This window comes from Crocodylus siamensis, chromosome 1 (genome assembly GCF_052110815.1).
Source record: "Crocodylus siamensis isolate JL-2025a chromosome 1, ASM5211081v1, whole genome shotgun sequence".
Classification (NCBI taxonomy): Eukaryota; Metazoa; Chordata; order Crocodylia; family Crocodylidae; genus Crocodylus; species Crocodylus siamensis.
In genome coordinates, this window is record NC_143395.1 from 233325095 (window position 1) to 233351077 (window position 25983).

The window sequence follows — 25983 nt, forward strand, 5'->3', positions numbered from 1 at the left end:
AGGGAGAAAGAGTGAGCATGTGAAGGGCAGATGGATCTGACTCATCTTTGTCCACGTTAAAAAAAATCAAAATCCTTCTCTGTCTAAGCATATATCCTTTCTGCCAGTCATGAGGATAATAGTTAACCTTTATTACCCAGCCCCTTTCATCCCAAAGCGACATACAAACTATAAATACAACTATCACCAAGTACAGCCACCTCGTGATACAACATGACAGCTGTTTAATAGTGCAATGCAGCACCGTGCAATAGTTCAAGAACCAGACTTTCAGATCACGTCTCTGGTGAAAGTGAAGTCTTTTCACTGGAATCCTGAGGGGCAATTGTCAGCTAGCGCTTGCTCACATACCAAAGTCTCAGGTGGGCTTTTATCCATCATGTCTGTAGTGTCTGTTCAGCAATTGGGGTTGCATCCTCTAGAGGGCCTCCTACTTTTCATATGTGGAATCTCCTCTGACCCTTTGCCTCTAGGCAATACTTTTGATCCATTTCAGAGAGTAAGGTGCGCATAATTTGTGCAATCATCATCATTTCAAATCTATCTATCTATCTATCTATCTATTCCATGCCATGCCATTCTATTCAAGCTAAAATTAGCTTATATACTTCACAGGATATGGATACATGGAAGAGTATAATACATGAAAAAATTATTGGGGAAAATATAAATCAAAGAACTGTGTTTTGACTTTAGTCCTGATTGTGGTGAGGCCTCTAGTAATTTTTATCTCCTTTGCACATGAACTCCACAGACTACGACAGCTTCTATGAAATTTCTGTCACCCAAACTCACAAGCCCCTCTCTGTACTTGGCAGTTTTGTAGTATCTGTTCTGAGAGTTTGTGGTCAAGAAGGGAGAGAGATCTATGACCTTGCAAGTCAGGACAGAGTCTTTGAACTGGACTCTGGATAATGTAGTGGGTTAATGCAGGGATCAGAATGCAGGAGAAATGTGAACGTAAGTGATTGGTGATGCTATGAAAATGGATTACTGCATGTTATAAGTCAGGGCATGTAGCTTCAGTCTTTGATTTAACATAAAATCCTAGCTAAGCCTAGAGGTCATCTATGTGTCGATTATTATGATCAGGTGAAATCTGGACAGTATAAAATGCAGTCTTTTGCCTAGTCATAGACGGAGGTGGTTATTTCTTGCTATAACTATGATTTGGGCATTTAATAGTACAGAGGAGTCACAAAGGATCCCTAGGCTATGAACAAAGAATAGCTGCTGTAGCTAGTTAGGCAATATGGGATGGTCAGATCTTTTAAATGTTTCACTATCTTCCTAGCCTAACCAGTTTTGCTTTGGTTCAATTTTACCCTTTTGAATAGAAGAATTTATTTTCTCCTGGTTACTCAGTTCAGCATAGGACAAAGTCTTAATCAGGTCTTAAGATTTATTAATCTAGCCTTATTTTGTTTGACTTAATTTAATGGCTGTAAAGCACTTAAACGGATTAACTGAATATGTAGAGACATTGCTCTCTATATAATTAACAATGATATTAGTTTTACATTATAAACCTATGTATGCCTCATATACTTTCTTCTCAAACACTTTGTTGGGACATACCATTCTGCTTTTATGCCTTCCAAAGTGCGTGAGAAACATACAGGATTGCTAAAACACTCTCCAAAGCTAGTGTTTCTTAAATGGAAACGATTACTGAATATGGCTGTAAAAATATGACACCAGTCACTCAAGGTGTGGGTGACAGCATTTTGAAGCACTGAGCAACATGCACTATTCTGCTCTGGATGACTCAGGCCTCCTACCCAGGATGCAGCAGTGGTAATAGAAAATGGCTGAGCTCTGTGATTTTGAGGTCCCCTTAGACTTGAGCAGATTTGGGACCTGCCTCAGTTCTGGAGTGCCTTTTTAGGATAATTTGGCTCCACAATTCACAGTGACAGAACCTCCCCCCCACCCTAAGCCCCTCAAACCCTCTTGCAATACAGCAGGCAAATGCCATTGGGCAGGTGTCAGGCCCAATACCTGCTGCTGCCTTTTGACTTTCACTGAAGGATTGTGGGGAGGAGGAAGCTGAAGTGTCACAGAAAGAAATCCTCTCTGAATACATTTGGATACCTTGCTATTCTTTTTATCTAGCATAGGACCACTGAGATGGGTGTAGGAACTATTCCCCCTGCAGCTCTGGTTGCCTGAAACAGTCTTTGTGAATCTCTCCTCTTTACTGAGTCTCCATCTCCTTTTAAATTCTCATCTTAAAAGCTGACTTTTCTACTCTGCCTCTAGACCTCTTCATTTCTATCCCTCCTGGTTATTGGCCTTATGACTGAATGCTTTAATATTTTCACCATACAAGGTCTTTATGTTACTGTTTCATGTAATTTATACCTGTGAGCTGGAGCCTTTCTCAGTCTGCTCTCAAGCACAGCCCACACACTGCGTAGAGTCCAACATCACCCCCTCCTTGCTTTGGGGTCTTTGCTTTTATTAACAAAGATATCAACAATAAGAAAACAACATTCAGCTGTTTCTAAGGGTTCTCTCCCTTGACTACTCAGCCCACATCCTAGACTGTCCCTCCCCAGTGAGCCATTCTCATTTCCTTTTTATACAAGTGCACTAATAAGCCACCTTCCTCAGTGAGTCAGCAGAACCCACTTAACCCTTTCCTAGAAGGGTCACAACTTGCTAGCAGGGTTGCATGTTTCAGTCCTGAAGACAAAGAACGGAGGGTCTTCAATAATTTAATTCTGTAACAGCCTTGGGATGCAGTTTAAATGAAACATGCTACAGCCTGTGTTGTATTATGTGAACTGAAACCAACCTCTAAACCACATGATGTTCACCTGTCTCAACATAAAATGCTGCCTATTATTTCTAGGGAAATGCTTTGTTGAGGATGGCAGCCAATCACAGGGAGAAAAAGACAGTTTCAACAGAATCCAGCCTATGTTACTAACAGAGAACTCGGTCTTGGAAGGTGCTGAGTGTATGACCCTGATCCAGCAAAATTCTTTAGCTATGATTTCTTTTGGCCTCTCATAGTGCTGTTGGAGTCACTGGGACTACTCAAGTGCTTTCACTTGCAAGCTTTTCTAGATTGGGATCAGCATCCTCCAGATGCAAGCTTGGATTAAGCTGTAAATACAGAATATTGTAATGTATTAAGCAAGTCCACCGGGGTAATGGGAAGAGACAATAAACAAAGGACAGCACTATGCAGGCTAATTCTCAGGGCATGGGATTTTCTGGGCCAGATCCTCAACTGGTGTAAAGGGGTACTGCTCTTCATTTATACCATCTGTGGATCTAACCTAGAAATAGTTTGAGATGTGAGGCTCCTCCCAACAAAAATAATGAGAGGTGAATCTGAGCTTGCATTTCCACTGCTTTAAAGGAATGTCTCACATGTGGTAATAAGCAATCTGATTTATTAGAATGGAAGTGCACTGCAAGCCTTGCAGCTCCACTGCAGAAGGCAAACTGAACACCTGAAGTGTTTGCAAAGCCATGTTCCTTATTTATTTGAAAAATATAGCCCAAGTTTCCTGTGAAGAAAAGAAAACAAAACAAGAAATAAAATCTGTTCCTTCCTTTGTGGCCCTACATATGTCAGTATTCAGTCACTTGATTCTGAAACTCCCTCTTTCAATCAGGAAGCACTGAGCATCTTTCAGTTGCCCTGGCCCTGGTTGTCAGAAAGAAACACCTTTGTATTCGAAAGATGCAATAATGCCCTCTCTGCAAGGGACAGATGAGTGAAATGATCCAAAAGGTTCTCCTGGGTTTGAACTAAGGCAACTTATGGCTTATTGGTCTAGGGGTATGATTCTTGCTTTAGATGTGAGAGGTCCTGGGTTCAAATCCTGGACAAGCCCAAGTTTAAAACTAGAGAGGTTCAGGCTAGACATTGGGAGATGCTACTTCACAGTCAGGGTGACCAGGATCTGGAACCAACTTCCCAGGGAAGTGGTGCTAGCTCCTACCTTAGGGGTCTTTAAAAGGAGGCTCAATAACTACCTGACTGGGGTCATATAAGCCCAGTATTCATTCCTGCCCAGTGTAGGGGGTCAGACTTGATGATCTGCTCAGGTCCCCTCTGACCCTACATCTATGAGACACAAAGGTTAGCATTACCTGTTCTTTAGATGGTACCACCGATGTGCATGGCACCATACAGTCAAACTGGAAGACAAGGTCCCAGCCCTGTGGAGCTTACAAACTATAAGGGATAATTAACATATTGAGAAGTAACATGCATACCAATAGCTGTCTCTAAATATCATAGAGAGAGGGGAAGTAAACATAAGAATATGGGAGAGGAATATTGCCATAATGATTCATCTCTCCATTTGTTTCTGCCTTGTATTTATCTTTGTGAAGGTTATGATGGAGTTCTCTGGTGTTTCAAAATATAATTCACATGACAGAAGGAAGAGAGATTTCCAGAATGGTAACAGAAAGTCAGCTGAGGGTGCTGTAAGGTGAGATTTGAAGAAGACATGGGAGGTTAACTGGTGACACGCTGTTTGACCATAGAGTAGTTCCTTGATGTGTCAGAGACATACATCTACATGAGCCATTTTACTGCGCATTAGACTAATCTAATGTGCAGTAAAGCATCACCATCTACATGTGCACAACAATTATTGCACACCAGATTAGTCTAATGCACTGTTTTCTAGTACCTCCAGATATCTCAGTACCTCCATCTTTTCCCTGCCAGGAAAAAGGGTAAGACAGAATATGACTACAGACATTGCAGATAGTCTCTGAATGGCACATGCGCAATATCAAATTGAATTTAGGACCTTTTGCTCCAAAATAAACCTCTGTCTCTCTAACTGGATCAGACTATCAACTAAAAGGCAGTTAGCAGTATTAAGCATGTGTTCTCTTGGAGACTTCAAGCCACTAGCAGGAGAGACACTAATCACATGAGAGCAGAGCCAGATCCATCTAGTGGAGGGCAGTGGTACTACATAAATAAATCATATAAAACACGGAGAGAAGTGACTATTTTTGCTGGATCTTGCCCCTGAAAGTGCCCTATAGCCATGACCAAACACAGGTGCATGGCTGCAGAATGCTTGAAAAGGGCCCAATTTTCTGACAATCTGAACCCTCATTGCATGAAGGTTCAGATGAAAATGCTCCAAAATGGAGTGCCCTCAGTAACTTCTGTCCATGCACACTGGGAACAGGGCTGAGCTGCATCATCTGCTCCTGGCGCTGTCTTCAGAACAGGAAGGGGAAAAGCAAATGAAGGTAGTTCAGTTTGGAGTTTTTTTAGCTGCCACTGGAGAGTATGGTGGGGTGGGTGGATTGGAGTCCCCTCCACCTTGGGAAGGATGACTCCAATCCACCTGCCCTACCCTACAGCACTGGCTGGGCACCCCCAGAATGAGCTCCCTATGCTCCCTTTCCCTCTTCTCATTCTGAAAACAGTGCTGGGGCTGGGAGAGGGGGAGGGGTGTTGCTAAGGGAGAGTGGCTGCAGGCTTGCAGCAGCTCTAAACAGCAGTTCAATCTCCCAGCCCCTGGGACCCAACAACGAACACCTGTTGGATCTGGGGGATCATTGTAACTCATGGCGCTTCCTGCAAAGCACTGTGAGTTACAACACGGAGCTGCTCTTCTGTCTGCACCTTTACAGCAGGGGTGTCAAACCCACAGAGCAGGGGATCAGACCCATAGACTGGCCCTACATGTTGGAGCCAGCATGTAGGGCCAGTCTGACATTGGTAGCTTATATAGCTCATGCCCTGCACCAACTCTGCAAGCTATATGCAGTACATGCTGGCACCAATCCAGAGCTCATGTGCAGAGCCAGCATGGGGTGTGTGCTGTGAGGTGACCATGCTGGATCAGCCTTGTGTGCTGGCTCTGGTGCATGGGGCCTGTAAGAGGGAGCCAGAGCCTCCTCCTACTTTAAGGGATACTGCAACAGGCTAAGCTGGCTGTGTGGGAGCCTAAGTGGGGTCCCCCCTTGGCCCCATCAGTGCCTCAGGGCACCAGTTAGCTTAAGCACTATTTGTGGGCATTGTATGTAGTGTGTGCCAGACTGGCTCTATACACTGTAAGTAGCACACAGGACCAGAGCTAGTGCATACCATATGTAGCACACAAGGTCAGTCTGAGACCCACAGGCTGGGCCCCCACAGGCTGTATCTTTGATGCCCTTGATTTAGAACATTACATTCTAGAGGAGGAACACCTTCTTGTCACTGTATTGGTTATATCAGTTATCCCGCGTAGGCATTGAGATCCACCCTAGATGTGTTCAATTTAAAAAGGGACAGACTGTCAAGCACTGCATTCAGAATATTCCTGTATGCTCCTTTCAGTAACATACATCAGTAACATTTGGTACAGTCTTCTTTTGCTATCACGATCATTTTCCTCTCCTATTAAGTGACCAACCAGGATTGCCCACTTTGCCATTTTTGCTGACACTCATGACTTTGGTGGGGGTAAACAAGCAACATTGGCTTCTGCTAAATAAGAAAAGGTGTATTAATAAGAAATTATCAGTAACAGCAAAGCTATTAAGAGAAGAACCTACATTTTCAAAGGAAGGTTGTACATTCTCTCTCCTACTTCCAATTTAGATGAAACTAGAAAAAATGCTGGAGCAGCTCTTTAGTGAATCTAGAAACTTGATATAATCAAAATGGCTTTGGACCAAGGTCTTGATTTGTGAGCACTATCCCATGGGGCATAATAGCATTACCTGCATTTACTACTAAAATATTCTTCAGATGCAAGTAGCTCCTTATGCTTTTTACACCTATACTGATCACTGAGCACAAGCTGCTTCTTTTCAGCAAGCCACAAATACTTCCAGTGCTTGACCTCCTCCTACTAAGGCTGCTGGTTAAAGAGAAATAAATGCTTGTAGGACATTAGCAATGTCCTGCCAGCCATGTAGTATGATCCACAAATGTAATGGTGAATGATTCAGGTGACAGCTGGGTCTGGGACTCCTGAACAGAAAGCTCTCCCCCTTTCCCCAGAGTTGGGATTCCATTACAGTCCACCTAGAATCTTCAAAATCTTATCCTGGGTCATTCTTCTCTCCTTCGCCGGAGCTTTGCCTGAGTTTCTTCCAGCCGGTTTCTCCAGGCAGCAATAATGGCATCATCATCCATTTCCTCTTCCTCTTCCTTGCGGGTGCTGCGCCGGTACTGCGAGGATCTCCTTGATGCAAACTTCTCCTCACTTTTTTCCACTTTCTCTTCTTTCTCTCCATCCTCCTCAGACTTTGAAAAACTTTGAGTGAACTTTCTCTTTGCTCCAAATTCAGACATGTCTGTCCTGGACTCTTCTTCAGATTCTTCAACATGTCGGGATCTGAATCTACTGTGTGCTGATGTTTCAGGAGATTCAGAGTCAGAGGATGGTTCAGGTGTTTTTCTGAAAAAATATGGCTCTGGGCTTTCTTCCCTGGAACTTGTCTCACTAACCTTTGATCGGGTGAACTTGTACATTTCCTTATCCTTTTCTGCAGAGACAGAGGAAAATCTTGATGTGGTTCTCAGTGAATCACCTTTAGACTCAGAGGAAGAAAACCTGTCCAGCTTCGCTCTTTGGGATCTGGAGAATCTGTAGCTGGATGATTCTGATTCAGAGTTTACCTGTCTAATAGTGGAGGATCTGTTGTGTTTCTCACCAGCCTTCTCACTCTGGGCATGATGTGATGGCCTTTCTTCTTCTTTCAGGTCACTGAGCCACTTGCTAACATTCATCTCTGTCTCTGAATTCATGGCACCAGTATTTGCATATTGACCAGAGAAAGCAGATGCAGTATGATTTCTGTCAGTATCTGTTTGCAAGGGGTATCTAACATTGCCTAGTGTGCTTTCTGAGTCATCTTTTAATTTCTCTTCTTCATCTTCTCCCTTGTCCTTTTTCTTTTTAAATAAAGTGCTGCGTTTGTTGTCTCTGACAAGCTTTTCAATTTGATAATCTGACATTTTCTCCCTCATCTCCATTTGCATCTCCTTCTCCTTCCGGCTGAGTTTCTTCAGGTCGACATCATCTGCAAAAAGACTGAACAATGGCTTGCTTGTCTGCGTCACTTGCGAGCTGGACCCTTCTGTCCTTGCGCTCATTGAGGTGTTGCAAGACAGGACAGACCGGGTATCAGCACAGCGTATGTCCTGCTGGCGGAGTAGTGAACCAGCTGGAGATGAGCCACTCTGTGCACTGAGGAGGGAGATCTTGTCATCATCTAGGTGCTTGCCAAAATCACCTGACTTCATGCTGGAAGCCATTTCAGAGGGTGGGCGGGACAGCATCAGTATCTCATTTTGTTTCTGAGCAATGGTTTCGCTAACCACATTGGCAATCCAGTTCTGAATACTTGCCATGGATATTGTATCACTTGGGCCAGCTTGGAGGTTAGGTAGAGGTATAATTGGCATTTGAGGCTGCATGGCCCCAGTGCTGCTTCTGGTCTGAGATAAAGGTGGGAGGTTACTCTGCACACTCAGTACAGAAGCTGAATCATCAGCACCACCAATGGAAGGTGTTGAAGGCCAAAAAGCTGACAGTGGGATACTGCCACTCATTGCGCTCTCTGCTTCCCAGCTGCACAGGGACTGGCTTTCTTCCAGGACCTTCTTTGAATGTTCAAGTAGCTCCACTCGCCTCTGCTTCTTTTTAGCTGAGACAGAATCTTCGCCCTTGGCAAGCTCCACAATCTCATTCTTGTTTTCACTGCCAACCTTTTTCTGGTGTTTCATTTTCCAGGCCTGGTAAGCAGTCAGGTTAACATCTGACAGATTCTTCTCTTCTGCAGCCTCCTCACCTGGATGGCTGCCCTCTTCCACCTTGGGGCGTTCGGGTGATTCAAGGTCCTTCTTGTGAAAACCAAACTGGATCCTTTTGATCTTCCATCTTTCAAGAGGAGTCAGCTTGTCTTTGTTCTTTTGGCAGAAGTTATAAAAGGAGCTGGTGTCTGAGAACACACTTTCTTCATCCATGTCCCTGACCTTTCCTCCTGGCTCTTGTCCTGAACTGTCCTCACAACTTCTATTCCTAGAGCAATATCGCTGAGCTGCTTCTTTCTCAATCTCCAGTAGCCTTTGGTTCCACATGTCCCAGGTGCTCTCTGTAGACATAGAGTCTGTGCGGCCCCTTGTCATCCTTTTGATGCCACTGGCTTCCAGTTGTTGCTTCAAGATTTGGATGTCGAGGCTGCTCACACTTTCAGTATCGCTGAATTCACTTGAATGATAGGGTCTTCCTCCCATGCTACAGTCTTCATCCTCCCTCTTGGGTGGACAATTACCTTCCACTTGGTATTTCTCATTTCTGCACTGCCACTCTTGGATCATTCTCTCCACATCCTCCTCAGATTCCTCCCCCGCCTGGTCTGGAAGCCTCGGAGGTTTTCTTTCTTCCTCCTTGTTTGGTAGCTCCCTTGCAGGCAAGCCTTGATTTCTTCTCCATTCCTCATACAGCTGTTCCTCCTCTTCCTCACTAATGAGAGTAGGCTGCTTGGAAACCAAACTTGATTTTCCCAAGGATGAGGTGCTCAGAACACTACCGAGGATGCTGTTAGTATCTTCTTCCTCCACTGTGATGGAGTGCACTTTGGCTCCCATGACACTTCCAGAGTCCTCTGCCCCAGATGGCAGGGAACAAGCCCCTGCTTGGATGACTGAACTCTGGCTAACAGTGTCATCCTCACCAGCAGCATTCTCCTCCTCTCGCTCCTCCAGCAGCTGCTCGTTGAGCTCCCTAAGTTGTTTCAAAAAGCCATCATTGGGGTAAATAGCACGCTTCTTCCTCAGGGTCATCAAGGCCTCCAAGATGGTCATGTGGTGATAGATCATCAGGTAAGCAGCCACCAGCACAGCTGAGCGACTGATTCCCATTTCACTGCTCACCAGGATTTTACCTACAGGTTTCAAACATAATGATAGTCAATGGCTTTCAGTGGCATAGAAGGATTTCTTCTTCTTTTTTTAAATTGCCATAATTAAAATGTAGACAACTAAGATGCCAAAAGTTAGCAGGTTGATATATGCCAAGAGAAGTGGCTGTCACATGTCAGAATAAGATACATTTGTTTTCTGTGCTGTAGCAGTTGAAAGGGGACAAACCCCCAATAATTAGATTCTATATATGGAAAATTTATGAATTTGTTATAATTTTCTGAGTATCACATCTACTTATTGAGGAGTCCTTTAATAATTAAGATTATCTTCTATTCAAGTGAATACAGTAATACATTTCCTCAGAGAGTCTCAAAGTACTTTATAAACATTAGTGAGTTGAGCCTTACAGCCCAGCTGACTGTTGCATGACCTTGGATCAGTCATAGAATCATGGAAAGGCAGAGCTGGAAGGGAGCTCCAAAGGTCATCTAGTTCAACCCCCTGCTTGAAAGTTACTTAACTGACCTGTGTCTCAGTTTTCCCATATGTGCAATGGGGATATTAATACCAGTCTCAATGTTAATGATGATGGCGCTTAATACCAATGGACAAATATATTAATTACTTAATTTTTATAAATTACTTTGAGAGACTTAGATAAAATGCTAACTTATTTTATATATTTTCCAGGAGACAGCTCTGGTGTGTTAGATCTACTGCAGGTCAGAACTAATGAGCTATCAGGGTTATATTGGTTCTCAGGAATGGAACAGCCGGGTCAGTGACTGGTATAGCTGAGGTTTCCATAGTAAAAACTAGTTTAACTCCTTCAAAAGACTGGGCATGCATAGACTTGTAACACTACATAATATACCCTATACTCAGTCTTCTTGTACGTGACTTATTACATGGTATTTGCCACAGAATGCACCTGTTACTGCAGAACTGTGCTTCAGAACTATTATTATTATTAGCCTTTTCTTTCTTTCCATTATCACATTTTCTCACATAGAATGCCCCCTGGAATATAATACACACCTTGTTTTTGAACGGCTAAATTGGGTTTTTCTAGAGTTTTCTAGAGTTATGGCTGCATAGAGCAGGAACAGAGCCTAAGTTTCAGCTCACTCATCCTCCTTTTTCTGTTTAACTAAAGCTGGTCTCCTGGCTGCATCTGCAGACTGGTCCCCATGTGTGGATCTATGATTCTGAAAAGAGCTAAAGAATCTCCACGACTGTGAAATAAGAGAAGAAAGACCAGGAGCAACTAGCAGACAACAACATTAGTTTGATTAATGGAAAACCAAAACCTTTAAAAAGAAGAGATGAGCAATAACACTTGTGGAGTGGAGAACAATGAACCAGTAAGTCATCTGACTCCCTTAGCTGCCTGAATAGAAATGCAACAGCTGTTGCATCATGGAGCAAGAATCAAAGCAAGGTGTTTCTGTCCTGGGCACAAAATCAGCTTGTCCACTTAATTCAGGCATCCCAATTTTGGGGGAAAAAGGTACAAGTTTTATGTGAGAATATATGATACTTTCATACCTTTTTACATTTAAAATTAAACATCCCAAGCATAGCATGAGCATCAAGAAAGCACAGCTTTCTATCTGACAACCTGAAACTGTAATTCTTAAATGTTTATATCTGAGTGTCAACATGCTGTTTATGTGAATGTGCTGATCACGCTGAAACCTAACGAGGCCACCAATTTAAATGTCAGTGCCTCACTGCAGATATTTACCAGAAACATTCAATTAATATGCCTAGTTCTGCAATCCCAAACTGCCTCATACACTTAACTGAGTCCCCAAGTAGCTTCTTACCTCAGCTGCCAAAACTTCCACCTTCCCCTACTGATTCAACATAATAATAAATTATCTATGCAAAAATAAGCAGCACATTCAAAATGAAAGTGCAGAATAAAATTAAGTGAATCAAATGGGAAAATAAATAATACGAGGGATACCATGTAACTGATTGTATTATTCCTTTTCATATTTAATTCTATAATGATCTCTTTTTTAATTTTAGCCAGAGCTTCTGCAGAATTTCCAATCTGGTACACTGGAGTTCCAAACAAACAATGGTGGGGACTGCTGTAAAAGACTATGCAGAGGCCTTGATTATAATCACCCAGAAATGTGTCCTCTCTTATGTCTTATTGCTTTGGTCACCCTAATAATACACTGGTTCCTACAGTGGTCTTGTGGTAGATAACCTTGCAAAGATGAGTATCTCAAGACACAGAGACTTAGATAGCCTGGACCAGGGCTCATATTATTGCTTGAAATGGGTTCAAGAGGCAAACTCATCACAATGGTTGGGTGAAGATGTCTGGTAGCAGATTCAGTTCTGGGGGGGTGGGCTCTCACTAATGGCCAGCTCTAGACCAATTCTTTCTGCCCTCATTTGCCCTCCCTCTTCTGATCCATTTTTGACCTGTCTCACTTTGGAATGCCCATCATATATGGGCCTGCGGAATTAACCAGGATCCCTTATGTCTGCATCTGCACTGGAGCCACTTGGTAACTACAGATCTGGCTCTGAATGTTCCCTGTGATGCCAGCCCCATCTATGGATTTTGAAGTGTTCATGAACTAATTTACTTTTTTATTCCTACCTCTGTAAGTCAGCAATGCTTCATCAAGGAATTCTGCAGCCTGGTGGAAGTGTTTGGAGATGTCCATATCTGGGAAATCATCCACCTCAATGCCCAGGTACTGGATATTCAAGCCATTGTAGAAATCTGACCCTGTGTACACACCAGTACCATGAGCTGCATTTAGGATGTGGGTGATACCAAGTCTCTTCAGACGGCCTTTGTTCACTGCAACACTCCTTCAGAAGAGAGATAGGGACTTTAGAGTTTGGCTTCTTTTTGGGGGACGGGGAGAGTCAGTCCACTAGCAGTCATTAGAAAATTTCCAGCCTGTTACCGTAGTGTATACACACCCTTACCCAATCACCTGCTCCTTTTCTGGTTGCCCAACACTTCTTCAGATTTTTCTCTGCAATGTTCACTGGGCTGCTAAAGTGTTAAACCTGTCCTCTCTGCATCTTAACAGGTCCACCTTCCCTTCCAGCTTGGTTACCACTCACCCTGCCCTCTTGGGCTCATGCAGTTCTGTTATTTTTTGTTCTAATCACGTTGTGACTGACCTCGTACCACCCTCTCCCCTTCTAGCATCTTTTCTGCACAGGTCTTGTGGACAGCAGACCCATAAAACAGAAGCCGTTGCTGCTTGTACTCCATAAATTGCATGTTTCTTTCCTCTTTTAAAAAACAGAGGAGCTAGTTCTCATGTCTGGGCCAAATTCCAGCTAGATAATTTAATTTTTCCCATCTTTTCTCTGGGGGTTTAATCAGATATAGTATTGTTCTCCACACTCTTTCCGACGTTGTTGTGAAGTGTTGCTATGCAGTATGGAAAAGCTGCTGGGCTCCACCCAGAAGTGTTTGCTTTTCAGTGTACAGTGATTGCTGTAAACATGGTCTGTAAAATGCCTTTGGATCTCAAGGGATGAAAGGCATTAGATACATGTAATTTATATTATGCCTTCAGTGACATGCTCTAACCCTTTGCTAAGAATTTTGCGCACCTTCAATAGCAAAAGCTCATACTCACTTCTCTGCTATGAAGACATTGGGCCAGACTTCATCCACAGGATCCTTAGGGGCTTCTAGCCTGTCTTTCACCAGTGCCCTCTGCAAGTCCATCACACACGGTGTGTTGAACAGGCTGGTGTCATCAATCTTTTCCTTAACTCGGTTATACAGGTCCTCCACCAGCAGCTGCTTTGCAGATTCCAACATCCCCAGACAAACTGTATCTGCTTTGACCTCCTTTGTCTTCAGCTCTGGAATGAACTGACACCATCACTAAAAGCACGTACAAGACTTCCTGGCATTTTTATCTTTGGAGCAACCTATGAAGGCCTATGTTCAACAGTGGTTCCATACACTTCCACATGTGGGCACATATGTACTCAGGTAGTAGCCTCAAGGCAATTAGTAATAGGTTGAGTGTGGTACACTTCCCTTTCTACTCACACTAGCTATAGTCTCATTCTAATTCCACATAGAAAGCAAATTATCTAGTAGTTAAATCAACAGGCTACTAGGACTTCTGCATTATAGTCCATGACTCTGCCATACCTTGTGTGACTTTAGGACAAGTCATCAAACTTTTCTTTTTAATGGATGTACAACAGAAAGAGTAACCTGCCTATCCTGTGGGCATTATAAGGCTTCAGGAAGGTTGGTCTGGCAGACTGAGATCCCTGGATGAAAGAGGCAAAACATATGCAACCAAAGTGTGTGTTTCTTACCCCACCTTCTTTGCCCCCTTACCTTCATTGATTATCTGTTTGGCAGCCACAGCAGAAGACAGGTGGATCGGCTCCATGAAAATACTCTCTGTGTCTGTGTCTGACATTATTGAGCACCTGCCAATCAAGGAAACATTTAAGCAAATACCTCCTCTCAACCACAGCTCTGGTACTGCAGCTCTTCTCAAACACTTCAGCATGTAACAGCAGGGAAGCCAGAGAACAGGTCTTATAGGGAGGTGAAGGAACCCCACCCCCCAGGATAAAACAAACTCCATGTATCTCCTTTGCTTTTGGAGGAGACCCTTAGTCTCCGAAACATGTCTGCAAGAGGTGGAGGCGGGGGGGTTCTTGTGGGAGAAGTTCTAAAGAGAGTAGTGAGAGTGTTAGTGATAACAGGAGGTTGATACCTGTAGATAGTAGAGAGAGAGCAGGAGAACAGGTGAGGGAGGGAGATTCAGTGTAGGGGAACTGCAGGGATGAGTGTGCACGTTGGAACTGTAAGAAAGGTGCTTCCTTGGAAGGAATTATCAAAGGTCACTTTGCTGAGGTAGACTGAGGTATCTGAAGCACTTAGAAATAGACATCCTCTTCTACTCTATATTGATTCTTGAGCCCCTCTCACCACCATAGTATCTGCACATCATTCCATTGCATTCCAGACATAACCATACTGATCTACTTCCTTTGCTATGATACCCTGGGTAGAAATCAGGACTACAGTATGCCATGCAAATATGCAAATCATGTCCTACCTGAAGTTTGCCCAACACCAAATAATGCTACAAATTTGGCTCTTTTCAGTTAACAAATTGCCCCATATGAGCTGAATGAGAGGCCTGGGGTAAGTCTGTGAGCTGGGTGAGGCCCATAGATTGGCACCATGTGCCAGATCCAGCCTGCATGCCTGGTCCAGTGTGGGTGCTGCATACCCTGGACAAGCTGCATGTGCTGTTTGCAGTGTGTGCACTGGCCTTGGCCCTGCATGCAGCACATGGTGCATAGGGTTGGTTTGGGTCATGAAGTACATGCAGCACGTGGGGTTGGTCTTGGGCATATGCTGTATGTGTTGTCTATTCTGGCCTGGCTCTGCAGGCTGGGTCCAGAACACAGGCTAGTTTATAGGCCTAGTCCAGACTGGCTTTGGTTCCAGTCCAGTGCAGCTGCCACAAACAGCATGTGCCCTAGACCAGACCCCCATACCAGCTTCAGGCCTGCAGGACACATGATGCTTGAGGCCTGGATGTAGCATGGGCAGCTGCTCTGTGGCTCTGATCTGGACCTGCTCTGGATCCTGTGTGCAGTGCTTGAGGCCAGGGTCAGCATGTGCTCCATTCAGAGCAGGGCTGGTCAGAGATCTACAGGAAACACTGTGAGTCAATTGATAGGGCCTTATCTTTGACACCCTTGGTTTAAATGAAAGCAGTGCGGTCTATGAATCTCCCACAAATTACCATGCTCTCCACATTGATTGCTTCATATTTTGAGTTGTCACCTGACCCACATGGAATTGTTGCTGGTCTCTGACTGGACAGCTGTGCAGCCTGGCTACTAGTACATGCTTGCTGGTACACTCTGTGTGAATGCATATTTATATGACCCTTTTTTTTCTGCACACATTCCTGCAAACAAAATTTGCTTAGTATTAGTGAGAAGTGAAATAAAGGGGCTACAGTGCAATCAAAGTGAGTTCATGGCTTCTATCTGAACATCTCTTGACCAATATTTTTTCTAGACTAGTTACTCATCTCTAACACTGACTGCTGACCTTTTATAGTTCCTCCCCCTTTGAGTTACTAATGTACAAGTAAGTGCTAAAGATCACCAGTACCAATCTGTTTCCATGACTGAAGGAGTCAGGAGATGCAAGCCTTCCATGCGAGCAAAAACACTCGCACGAAGGACTACGTGAGATGTGTTTTATTGTTAATTAAAGCAGAAGGAGGCTTTGATTCATTTACACAGAATGTAGAGAAACGTTTATTTTATACTACATCATCATCATGATTCCTAAACTGTTTGAATGGCTGAATGGCTTTGACTCTCCATAAATGGAAGACACAACCAGCCTGAAGGGTCTCTTCTCAGTTAGATACCAGCTTGATTCCACCTCTCATCAGCAGGGGAGATACCGTATTGTTTTAGCCCAGGCGGTTTTACTTACCTGGCAGGAAAGATACCCTTTTTCTCAGCCTTGAATGACTCAATGTAGTTCAAGGGTGAAGGCCTGTTCCTTGCACTGCAAGCAGAATGACCCCTGCAAGACTCTATCCTCCAGTGTGAGGATCTTGGCTACACCTGGTGATGGGGGATTGATCTTAGGCTGTTCCTCTAGCTTGCTCCTTCAGCCTTTTGACTAGGGTCAAGTGAGACTAGGGGTCAACTGAATGCCAAGGCCTCTGGGCTTGGGGCTTGCACATAGGATTGCTGTGGATTTAGGAGTATATGAAGCCCCAAACTGATGATGAGTCTGGGAGGTAGTATACTTGCTGGTGGTAATGCCATATGGACTTGAACGATTGAGCTCTGCTCAGCTGATAGAATTCAGAACTGATCTGGCTGATTTGGCCCAAAACATAACATTAAAAAAAACCTGTTCAGTGGACTACAGTAGATGGGTTGAGGCTGGGGGTCTCAGTTCCATTCATGGGACAGGTAGCCACATGATAGAAGCGTCCAGAGAAATGGGTTCTAACTGGGCTCCTAGTTGTCAGTCTCAGCAGGTGGATCAAGGGGTGGCCAAGCAATGCAGACTGAACTCCCTGTCAGACTTGAAGGAGTCCCTCTGAGTGTTGGGTGAGATGCATTAGCAGGGGCTATACAGAAGATACTCACCCTTGCTGCTGCCAGTACTGAACTTACTCAATGGATAAACAGAACACATCAATCTATGGGGCTATCAGTACACCTAGAATACATCTGTGCTCAAATATGGTATCAAAGAAAGGGATGTATTTGGTAGCTGTGTTAGTCTGAGACAAAAAGAAATGCAAAACTCTAGAACGCTTGGTTCAAAGATGATTTTTTTTGTGATTTCTTAGGTTGGTCTAATAACAGGTATCATCTCTGAACCAAGCAGTCTAAAGTTTTGCATATTAAAGACGTTAACAAAAGGCTCCCACCATGAAGGATAATATTTCTGGAAAGCCTGTTCTGCCGACACTAGCCTCAGGGTACAGCATTGCACTGGGGTTAAATAGCTAACTCTGTGGGTTCGCTCTGTTCTGCCTGGAATCGGTGAATATTTCAGTTTCATCCGCTAGAGGGCTCAGATGTCTCAGGATTCTGCACACACCACTCTGGCGGCTAGTTGCATTAATTAAATTGGTTCCCATAGTAACTGGGCAATGGAGGTTAGCTGGGCAGCAGCTTCCAAACCCAGGAACAGCTGGGGAAGCTGGAGTAGAAGGGAAGGACTGTGCAGTACGATGGGCAGGTGCAGGCAGCACTACAGAGCTCACAGTTCAGCTGAGACAGGATTAGAGGAATGGGGGAAGAGGTAGAGGTGGAAATTTTGCCCTATTATTGTAAAGGAATAAATTCATTCCCTTCCCTCTCCCCTCAGTTCAAGACTACCTTAGTAGATTTTACACACACCCTCTCCCTAAAGCCCCCTCCACCCTGACATCAGTATGTGATATCCTGGTCTAAATTGACATTAGTGGAGAGTCATGGTGAGCAACACAAACCAGGGAATTGAGGGACCTCTGGTCCTGATACCTACACTCTGTAGGGGAGGACACGAAACAGGGCAGAGAACCCCATAAGGCCTACAAAAGTGGGGTCTGTAGGGAGCACCTAAAATGTCAGTGATTCTCTGGGCTGGGATGACACTGGGTAGATGGTAGGTCAGCAATTCCTGAGCTGTGGGTCATGACCCCCGGATGGGGTCGCAACATGGATTCGCAGTGCGGTGCTCTCCCCTGCACCAGGTTGTGTCCGCTGGGTTGCTGAGACCCAGGGGAAGGGCAGCAGGGCTGGGAGCCCCAAGCCCATAGTAGGCAGCCCACATCCTCCCCCTTGCCCTCCATGGGCTATGCTTTGGCCGTGCTGCCTGGGGAGGGGACGGGGCAGGGAGCCAGGCTTTGTGCTCTGGCCTCAGCAGCTGCTGCTTCCTGGGCGGCAGCCAGGACTCAGGTACTGCTGGGGTCGGGCAACAGGGGGCTGTGGGCCCTGGGGCACCTGGGGAGAGTGGGGAGCTGTGGATTGAGAGTGAGGGGCACTGGCAGGGCCAGGGGGCTGTGGGTCAGGAATAAGGGGCACCTGGGAGGGTGGGGGGCTGTGAGCTGGGAGTGAAGGGCCGTGCTGAGGAAATGGGATCATAAATGGGGTCATGTTGAGGACAAGTTTGGGAAGTGCAGTGGCAGATGCTTGTAGATACTGGATCACGCTTCTGTGCAGCTGGGCTTTCCTGAGGAAATCCACATGCTTAGCAACATACCCAGGCCTGCAGCTTCTGTCAGAGAAGAGCTGGGACCACTGTTGGAACCACAGCCCCTGGCAGCATCTCTAAAGTGAGGTGTGCTGCTAGGGAGGGGGAAGGAGGCACTCACAGACCAGTCTGAAGGGCTGGCTCTCTAGGATTATAGGCTGGGCTCTGGACAGACTTCTCAGCCATGAAGATTAAATTCCTCTCTCACTCTCTGGAACAATTTCTTAAGGACAGGACTGAGGCACACTAGCAGGGGATGGTATGCAGGGAGTTTTTGGTGGGCAGGATTCTCTGGTATCACTAACCCCATCCTTCCCTCTGTGCCAGGCTCCACTCCTCCTGCTGGTGGAAAAGTTGTGCTTTGAACTCTGCAAGTTAATGCTAATACTGTTTGGGGCCTATGGTGAATACGATTTTGCCTTCCCTGGGGCATGCAGTCAGGCAGGCTGCAACAAATGCTGATTTTGGGGGACATTGATGCTCCTGAGCTGTTGCAGGTGGCCCTCAGGCATTTCTCTACAGGGCTTCTAGAATAGCTACAATGTCCATACCAGTTTTTCCTATAGCTGCCGCCCCTTCCATGATTACCTGCTGGTGATGAAGGGAGCAGGAGTGATGTAGGGGCAGATGGGTAACAGATGCAGAACACCCATTTATGGGCCCTGATCCTGGAAGGACAATGTGTGAGCTCCTCCCTAGATCCCCTGTGAATGGAAGTGACCCAAATGTTAATTATATTTGGCACGAGCAGCAGAACAGGTGAGGGAGGCTGTTCTAGTCATGCTGAATGACTGAGCAGGTGAGGAGGAGGAGAACGAGGACGAGGAGGAGGCTGCAGTTAACTGAGATTAGGACATGATCATATTGAACATGAGCCCAGAGAATTGTATGGGCAATTTTTAATGAACACAGTAAAACAGAGCAAACAGGCCAGCTGCAGCTGCTAGCAAAGCCCCAGAGTTGAGGCTGCCAGCGGAAACCATTTACTATGTCCCCATTTGCATGTGGCCTCATTTCCCAAAATATCTCTTTCTGAGAAGAATCCTTCCAGACTGGATCCCCATTTCCTGCCTGACCCAAATAAAGCATTTAACACCATATGGGGAGTCCAGTCAGGCATGCTGGATTAGAAAAGCAGCACAAAAGAACACATTTTTGCCATTGTAAGAAAAAGAATCTAATTGTGCTAGTTTTGACTGAGGCACCTCAAACATGGCAAAATCTCATCTTCTGCCAGTTTAGGGGCACCCTTCTGCCTCACACCCAGCTGTCTGGTGAGAGGTCAGCCTGAGCCAGAACCCAAATCCAAAGAGCCTCACTGCCTGGGCACAAGGGGGTTGTTAATCCGCGCCTGGGTCTCGCAGGTCTGTATAACAGGCTGAATCAAAACAGTCAACCGGAACATATCTGGACTTTGGGGAGATGTGAAATGCTCATTTGAATTCTGCAGCTTAGCTGGCAGAGGCATCGCATAGGGAGTGGGCAACCAGTAATCCTCCCCCGCCGGCCCTCATATTGCTTTCTGGAATGTGTATGTAGGTGGGATGTGTGGGCAAAATCTCAGCTGAATGAATGGGATAAATAACATACAAGCTCTGTCCCCTCACTCATGTGTGGGCTATGTTGGCGTTTCAGGCAACTGCTTCACAGAGCAGAGGGAAGCCCTATGTCATATTCAGGATCTGAGTGGATACACATGCATGGCAGGATGGTGGGAGAGGAGGAAAAGGAAGCAATTCATTATGTGCAGTCAGGAGGCCACAGCGGTCCCCTGCGTAAGTGCACTTACCGACTCGGGGAGGGGCTGCGGAGATAGCGGGCCTGTACTGCCTTCACATCTGGCCTATCCTCTTCATCTGGCACCACTTGCTCACTGTCTGAGTCCTTGCTGCTTGCCATGGCAGCTGTTGGGGTCTGCTGGAGCTGGGGAAAGGGAAGGGAGGAGGGGTAAGAATATACCACAGACAGCACAGCACTTAGGGAAACCTTTTCAGGCTGGGTAGGCAGACAGCACATCATTCCTGATTCCTGTGACATGGCGGTGACACAGCACCTATGAGCTCAAAGCCAGAGTTATAGACGAAACAATGACCCCTTCCTGGCAGGGTGGGGAATGTGAACTCTCCAAGAAGTGCTTTTTCATGAGCCCACAACACATGCTGATGCCTGGTAACATAGATTCATAGAAGTAGGGTCGGAGGGGACCTTGTAGATCATCAAGTCTGACCCCCTGCCTGGGCAGTGGGTGGGAAGCTTCTATTATTTGGCTAGGAACCTGGAGAGGCTGTCACCAGTTCCTCCAGCATCCAGCATAGGCTGTGGCTCAGGGAGAGCCTGTCTCTTCCAGTCTACAAGTAACCAGGCACAGAGTCTGGGAACGACGATGGGGGTGACTGTGCAGAAATCCTATCTCCATCTGGCCAGCTCAGTTCTGTTAATAGGCTCCAGAGGAAGCCACATCCAGCCAGAAAGGGGACTTTGAAGTTAGTGTGGTAGAGAATAGGAGACCTCTCTTCCCCAAAATGACATGCTTCAAAAGGATCAAGCTGAAACCCTTGATTCCAACCACTCTTAAACCCCACAAGCACAAGACGTCTTTGTCGGGGAGACCACGGTACCAGGGCATGGTGAGTGGGCGGAGGGGGTGGTATTATTAGTTGGGTTAGGAACCCGGAGGAGCAGCGGCCAGTTCCTCAGGCCTCACGCAGAGCAACTCTTGGCTCTCACTCAGGGAACGTCTGTCCCATTCCAGCCTGTGAAGGCTCTGAAATCCCCCAGCAGCTGGTCTCAGGCATCAGAAAGACAGGCATGTCCCGTAAACAGGGGGCTGAGGAGCTTTGGCTGTTTATGGATCCAGTGAGAGGGGAAGCAAACATGCGAGGAAAAGGCACTTACCATCAGTGCCCAGATCTGTCCTGTCCAAGGTGCAGTGAGGAAGCCCAGTGAATGGGGCAGGAAACCTGGCCAGGCCCTTGGCTAGAGCGAGAGATCAGCCACCCTCTTCTCTCTCTGCCGCTCCTTCTGGAAGGGGCAGGGCAACTGTCAGCACCAAATCTTTATCAGCTTTCTAAATATAGTGTGTGCCCCACACTGGCTGCTGGGTCGTGTGGGGAAGGAATTCAGTGCCTCATAGGCAGCACATGGTCAAGTTGTTAACTCCTTCTCTGCTGTGGGCTGGATCCCTGGGCATTTTTCTGCAGGGATGTTCCTGTTGTAGGAGGAGTCTAGAGAACTGTCCAGAGTACTTCTGAACCTCCACCTGCAGGGAGTTCCCCTTCTAACCAAGATTCGATCTAGACTCCTTGACCTGTTGGTGTAATCTGCAGAAGGGTCAATGATAACGTGCTGCACGCCAGCTAGAAGCTCTGTGATCTTGGGATGTCTCCCTCACTACTAGGTGCAATGCAGCATCCTGTTTCCTGCTTAACCAGAAGCCTTTGTCTCCAGTCTGCTGACTTCCCTGGAAGCATACACACCAGTACGAGGCATATTGCCTAGTGTGCCCCTGAAACCTCTACATCCTCAGCTATCAGAGCAGAGCATCCCAAGGCAGGACAGCCCCATGGAGAAAAATTCTGAGCATAGTGGGCAGCATCAGATTTTGCTGAAGAAATATATTTATGGAAAGCAAAATTTTCCAGAAACAATGCTGCAGGGTCATCTTAGCAAGCCAGCGGTTGGGGACCATTGGTAATGGGCACTGTTGGCTTGTTCTTATGATCGCAGTTCCTGGAGTCATGCTAATATAGCACATGCAAGGATTTTATATATCAAAAAAAAGTTCTTGTAGTTGCCAGGAAAACCTTGAACCTGGAACCAAAATGAAATTCCTGTAGCGATGTCGGCCTGAGTCTGCTGAGCATTTGAAACAATACCTCAAGGAAAGGTAACTGTCCCATGCATCTTAACTTTAAACTATTTTTCCACAGAGACTCCAGCAGCATCCAATATCATCTGCTAAGGGACTGCATGCAGCAGAGAGAAAAGAGTGCAGAAGAAAAAACTCTGGCTCACACTTGCAAGCAGATATTTCCTGTAGCTGAGGTAAGTCCTAGGGGGACCCTGGTGCTATCTCTGTTTCTCTAGGGAGAGAGAAGAGTTCTGCTGCTCCCAAGGGGAGAGGGGGGCCCATTTGTCACTGCTGGGGGATGGTAAAGAAGGACTGCATGCTGTTTGCCCTCCTTCCCTGTGCACTGCAACCATACCCCATCCAGGCTCCACAAGCTGGAACTGTCATAGGAAGAGTCCTATGACTTGTTTAACATAATGCTGACTCTGATTGGGATTTTCAAGGGTGCCTAAGTAACTGAGGGGCACAAGTTCTAATGAAAGACTATAGTATTTGTGCTTCTGAGCACAGCACAGCTATCAGGTACAGCCAGCACTAGCTGCTGCCTTATGATGGAAAAGGAGTCAAAACTATCAGCTGTGAAAGGACTACTCCTAGTTGGTCACAGGGCTGCTTGTACATGCCATGGGGTTTACTTTGGTTTAATTCTCCCTAAATTGAAGTGGTGGTTTTTTAAAAACCCTGCTTCAATTTAACTTAAGTAAAACCCATGGTGTGTGCACAAGGGTCGGGCCCGATCCTTACCAGCCTCTCCGGTTGTGGGGGGGCAAGCTGCTGGTGGGCTGAGTGGTCCCTGGGCTGCGGAGGGCATGGAAACTGGTGCTTCCCTCTGTGGTGGCAGCGGTATCCCCCAGGTGACATCTGCCCACAGGCACCCAGGCCAGGCAGTTCCAGGGGGCACTGTAGCTGCAGAGGGAAGCACTGGGCCCCTGTGCAGCTCAGGCAGGCAGGCTTCGGGGAGAAAAAAACATCAAGTTCACTGCTTTTTTTTTTTTTTCCAGTGGAGCCTGCCTGCACAGGCTGCTGCCGGGCTGCCTGAACAGCCCCTGAGCTGCACGAAGCCTGATGCTGTAAGGCTGTAAGGTAGCAAATGAAAACACCTCAGACATGTTTTATTTTGCTGCGACCCAAAGTCATTTGATGCACAATATGCTGCTGACAGTGTAAACAGCCACGCCATTAAAGTGCATTACACCGCCCACAATGTAAACAGCTGCATCAATAAAGTGGTACAAAATGGCATTTAAGTTGCTCTAAAGGTCAATTTTGTGGTGTGCACAAAAGCCCAGAGCTCCTTCTTAGGATTTCTGGGACATAGTTCTAGGCGGCTGACAGGCAATAATGTCCAAACCACACGTTTCTCTCTTCTATATTCATTAACTAAATAAATAAGCGGAAACTTGAAATAGAGTACATTTAAATAAACAAACAAATACATGGCTTGCTGTCAAATTTCTCATGATCAGGTTGATTAAACCCTTTCGAATAAATGGACAATGTCTCATAAGCTCTACATAGTACTTTTGGAAAGTGGTCTCATTAGCTATCAGCCCACAAAGTAACAGGTCATTGTCAGTCTCTGTGCCAAATGATGTATTTAGAATCCAGCTGAATGGCTGATACAGGAGGGTAAAATGACTCCCAGGTGGAAGCTAATGTTGAGACTGGAGCCAATTAAGGCAGCCTGCCCAGGTTCTGGATCACTAGGTAACAGCCAAGCTCTTTGCCCCTCCCCCAACACAGAAAGGTTTCAGTCCAATTCAAAATGACACCGCTTGTTCCCTTTAGAATACAAACAACAAATGTAGCTGGAAAATAACATGATTTTTCAGGATTAAACATATACCTCTTAACGCATGAAATACACACATGTGATCTCGTAGACAGCAATGTTACTAAACCCATAGGTGTTTCAACTACTTGATAGTCTATCCAAGGGATGCTATTTGCACAGCCATTCTCTGGAGATTGTGCCCACACTTATACTTACTCCCAGCCATTACTACAGTGAAAAAAAAAAGCACACAATTCTAAAGATAGAAATGTTCCTCTCCTAGCAAAAATTGGACAAGAAACCAAACCAAGAAGGTTGATGTTTATGCAGGATGTTGGCTGATGCTCTTGTGGATTCATTTAGCTTCAGGAATTAAAGCAGCCATTGCAAGAGCAAGTGGGGTTTTTAAGCCAGCAGCCAGAAGGCAGTGAGCAAGGAATGTTTCTGTCAGTTTTTGAAGATAATTGCCTGACTGATTTGTCCTCATTGAAACTTCTCATGAGTGTTTTGGCACATTGGAATGAGCATTTACCTTCAGAGGTCACTGGCATGATGCAAAGGGGGTTGACTAGTTACTTTTATGAAAACAAAAATAACTTACTGTTCCAGTAAGTTCACGTTTGGAAAATGTACTGATCTAAATGCGTACATCCAGTCAGTCAGAAAGTCTGTAGGCATTTGGAGATATTGGATGCTATGGATCAGTCCCAGACATCATCCCAATTATCCTTCAAGAGTCTTGACTCAAAATAATTACTAATTGCAGTGCAATTGAAATGATAGGAAAATAAGACTGCATAATCATGCAGCCATGTTCATATTATACAGGTACATGCAGCTTTCTCTTCTGTCTTTCAGTACTCAGCAAGTCAGTTTTCAACAGCATTTTTGGTGCCCAAAATTTAGATAAAAGTTCAGGCTTTAATTCAGTCACAGGCTATTTATTAATGGTTATTGTTGAAGTGACTATGTAGCCTGAAAGGGGTTGGTTACTTCCCAGAATAGCCACACTAAAGCCACAGTACAGTACTTTTGTGGGACTGGAGTGTCAGGGGTAAATGTACTGACTGCAGAAGGGGAAACAAGGATACTTGCAGGGGAAGAAGTTAGATTAAAACACAGAGAAGGTGAAGACTCCCCTATCTTCCTAAAAAGACAGCATTGTGTGGGGGCCTTCAAAGTACAGCAGTGGACCCCAAATTAAAGTAGCTGCATCAGAGTTTAGGGAGAGTGGGGCATGGGTGGGCAGTAGAAGCTGTGGTTCCTCCAGGAATCAGTTCACACAGTATAATGATCAAGAAACATTTTTTTTGCTATTACCACATCCTTTACCATACTTTTACAGACAGCCCATACATTGTCTGCCCAGAACTGCTTATAGTCTAACTTTGACACTAGTCAAGGGTGCAAGGCAGAAAAAGTGAGGATGGGTTTTTAGTGAGGAGGAGGTTGCAAAGGAGACCCCAGAAGAAGTAGGTTTGACAGGTGTACTTGAAGAAAATCAGTGCTTGGTTGCCTAGAAAAGAGAGAATTTTAGGTACAAGGGGCAGCAAGATTTAAGATTTAAATCTGAGTTGAAGAAAGCTAGCCTTTCTATTATAGAAGAGTTAGGTAGCAGAAGGAGACGAGTTTGGGGCTGGCGAAAGGAATAGACCTTCTTATTGGTAATGTCAATTTTAAAGGCACTCAGCAGTGTGGGAGCATGAAAAGAGTCTGGAAATTCTGGGACA

At 45.5% G+C, this 25983-nt stretch overlaps 1 protein-coding gene and 1 long non-coding RNA gene across 2 annotated transcripts; one reads left to right on the top strand and one right to left on the bottom strand.

Annotated features, from left to right (window-relative positions):
• Positions 1–110: 110 nt before the first annotated feature.
• STYXL2 (serine/threonine/tyrosine interacting like 2) lies at positions 111–21657 on the bottom strand. The gene is made up of 6 exons (XM_090059161.1): positions 21525–21657; positions 20419–20552; positions 14220–14314; positions 13495–13726; positions 12489–12706; positions 111–9882 (listed from the first exon to the last, which is right to left on the bottom strand). Exons 1-6 carry the CDS (start codon positions 21525–21527, stop codon positions 7043–7045), a joined length of 3522 nt encoding a protein of 1173 aa, XP_089915287.1. The 5' UTR covers positions 21528–21657; the 3' UTR covers positions 111–7042.
• Positions 21658–21977: 320 nt separating this feature from the next.
• LOC149874272 (uncharacterized) lies at positions 21978–23642 on the top strand. The gene is made up of 3 exons (XR_016439913.1): positions 21978–22107; positions 22559–22673; positions 23481–23642. It is a non-coding gene; the product is annotated as an uncharacterized LOC149874272 (long non-coding RNA).
• The last annotated feature ends 2341 nt before the right edge of the window (positions 23643–25983 follow it).

Bases quoted from the DNA above. Each gene is read 5' to 3' on its own strand.
- STYXL2 (XM_090059161.1), bottom strand. The intron at 14,315-20,418 runs GTAAGTGCACTT...CTTGATTGGCAG, and splicing joins CGCAGCCCCTCCCCGAGTCG to GTGCTCAATAATGTCAGACA. The intron at 12,707-13,494 runs GTGAGTATGAGC...TCTCTTCTGAAG, and splicing joins AATGTCTTCATAGCAGAGAA to GAGTGTTGCAGTGAACAAAG.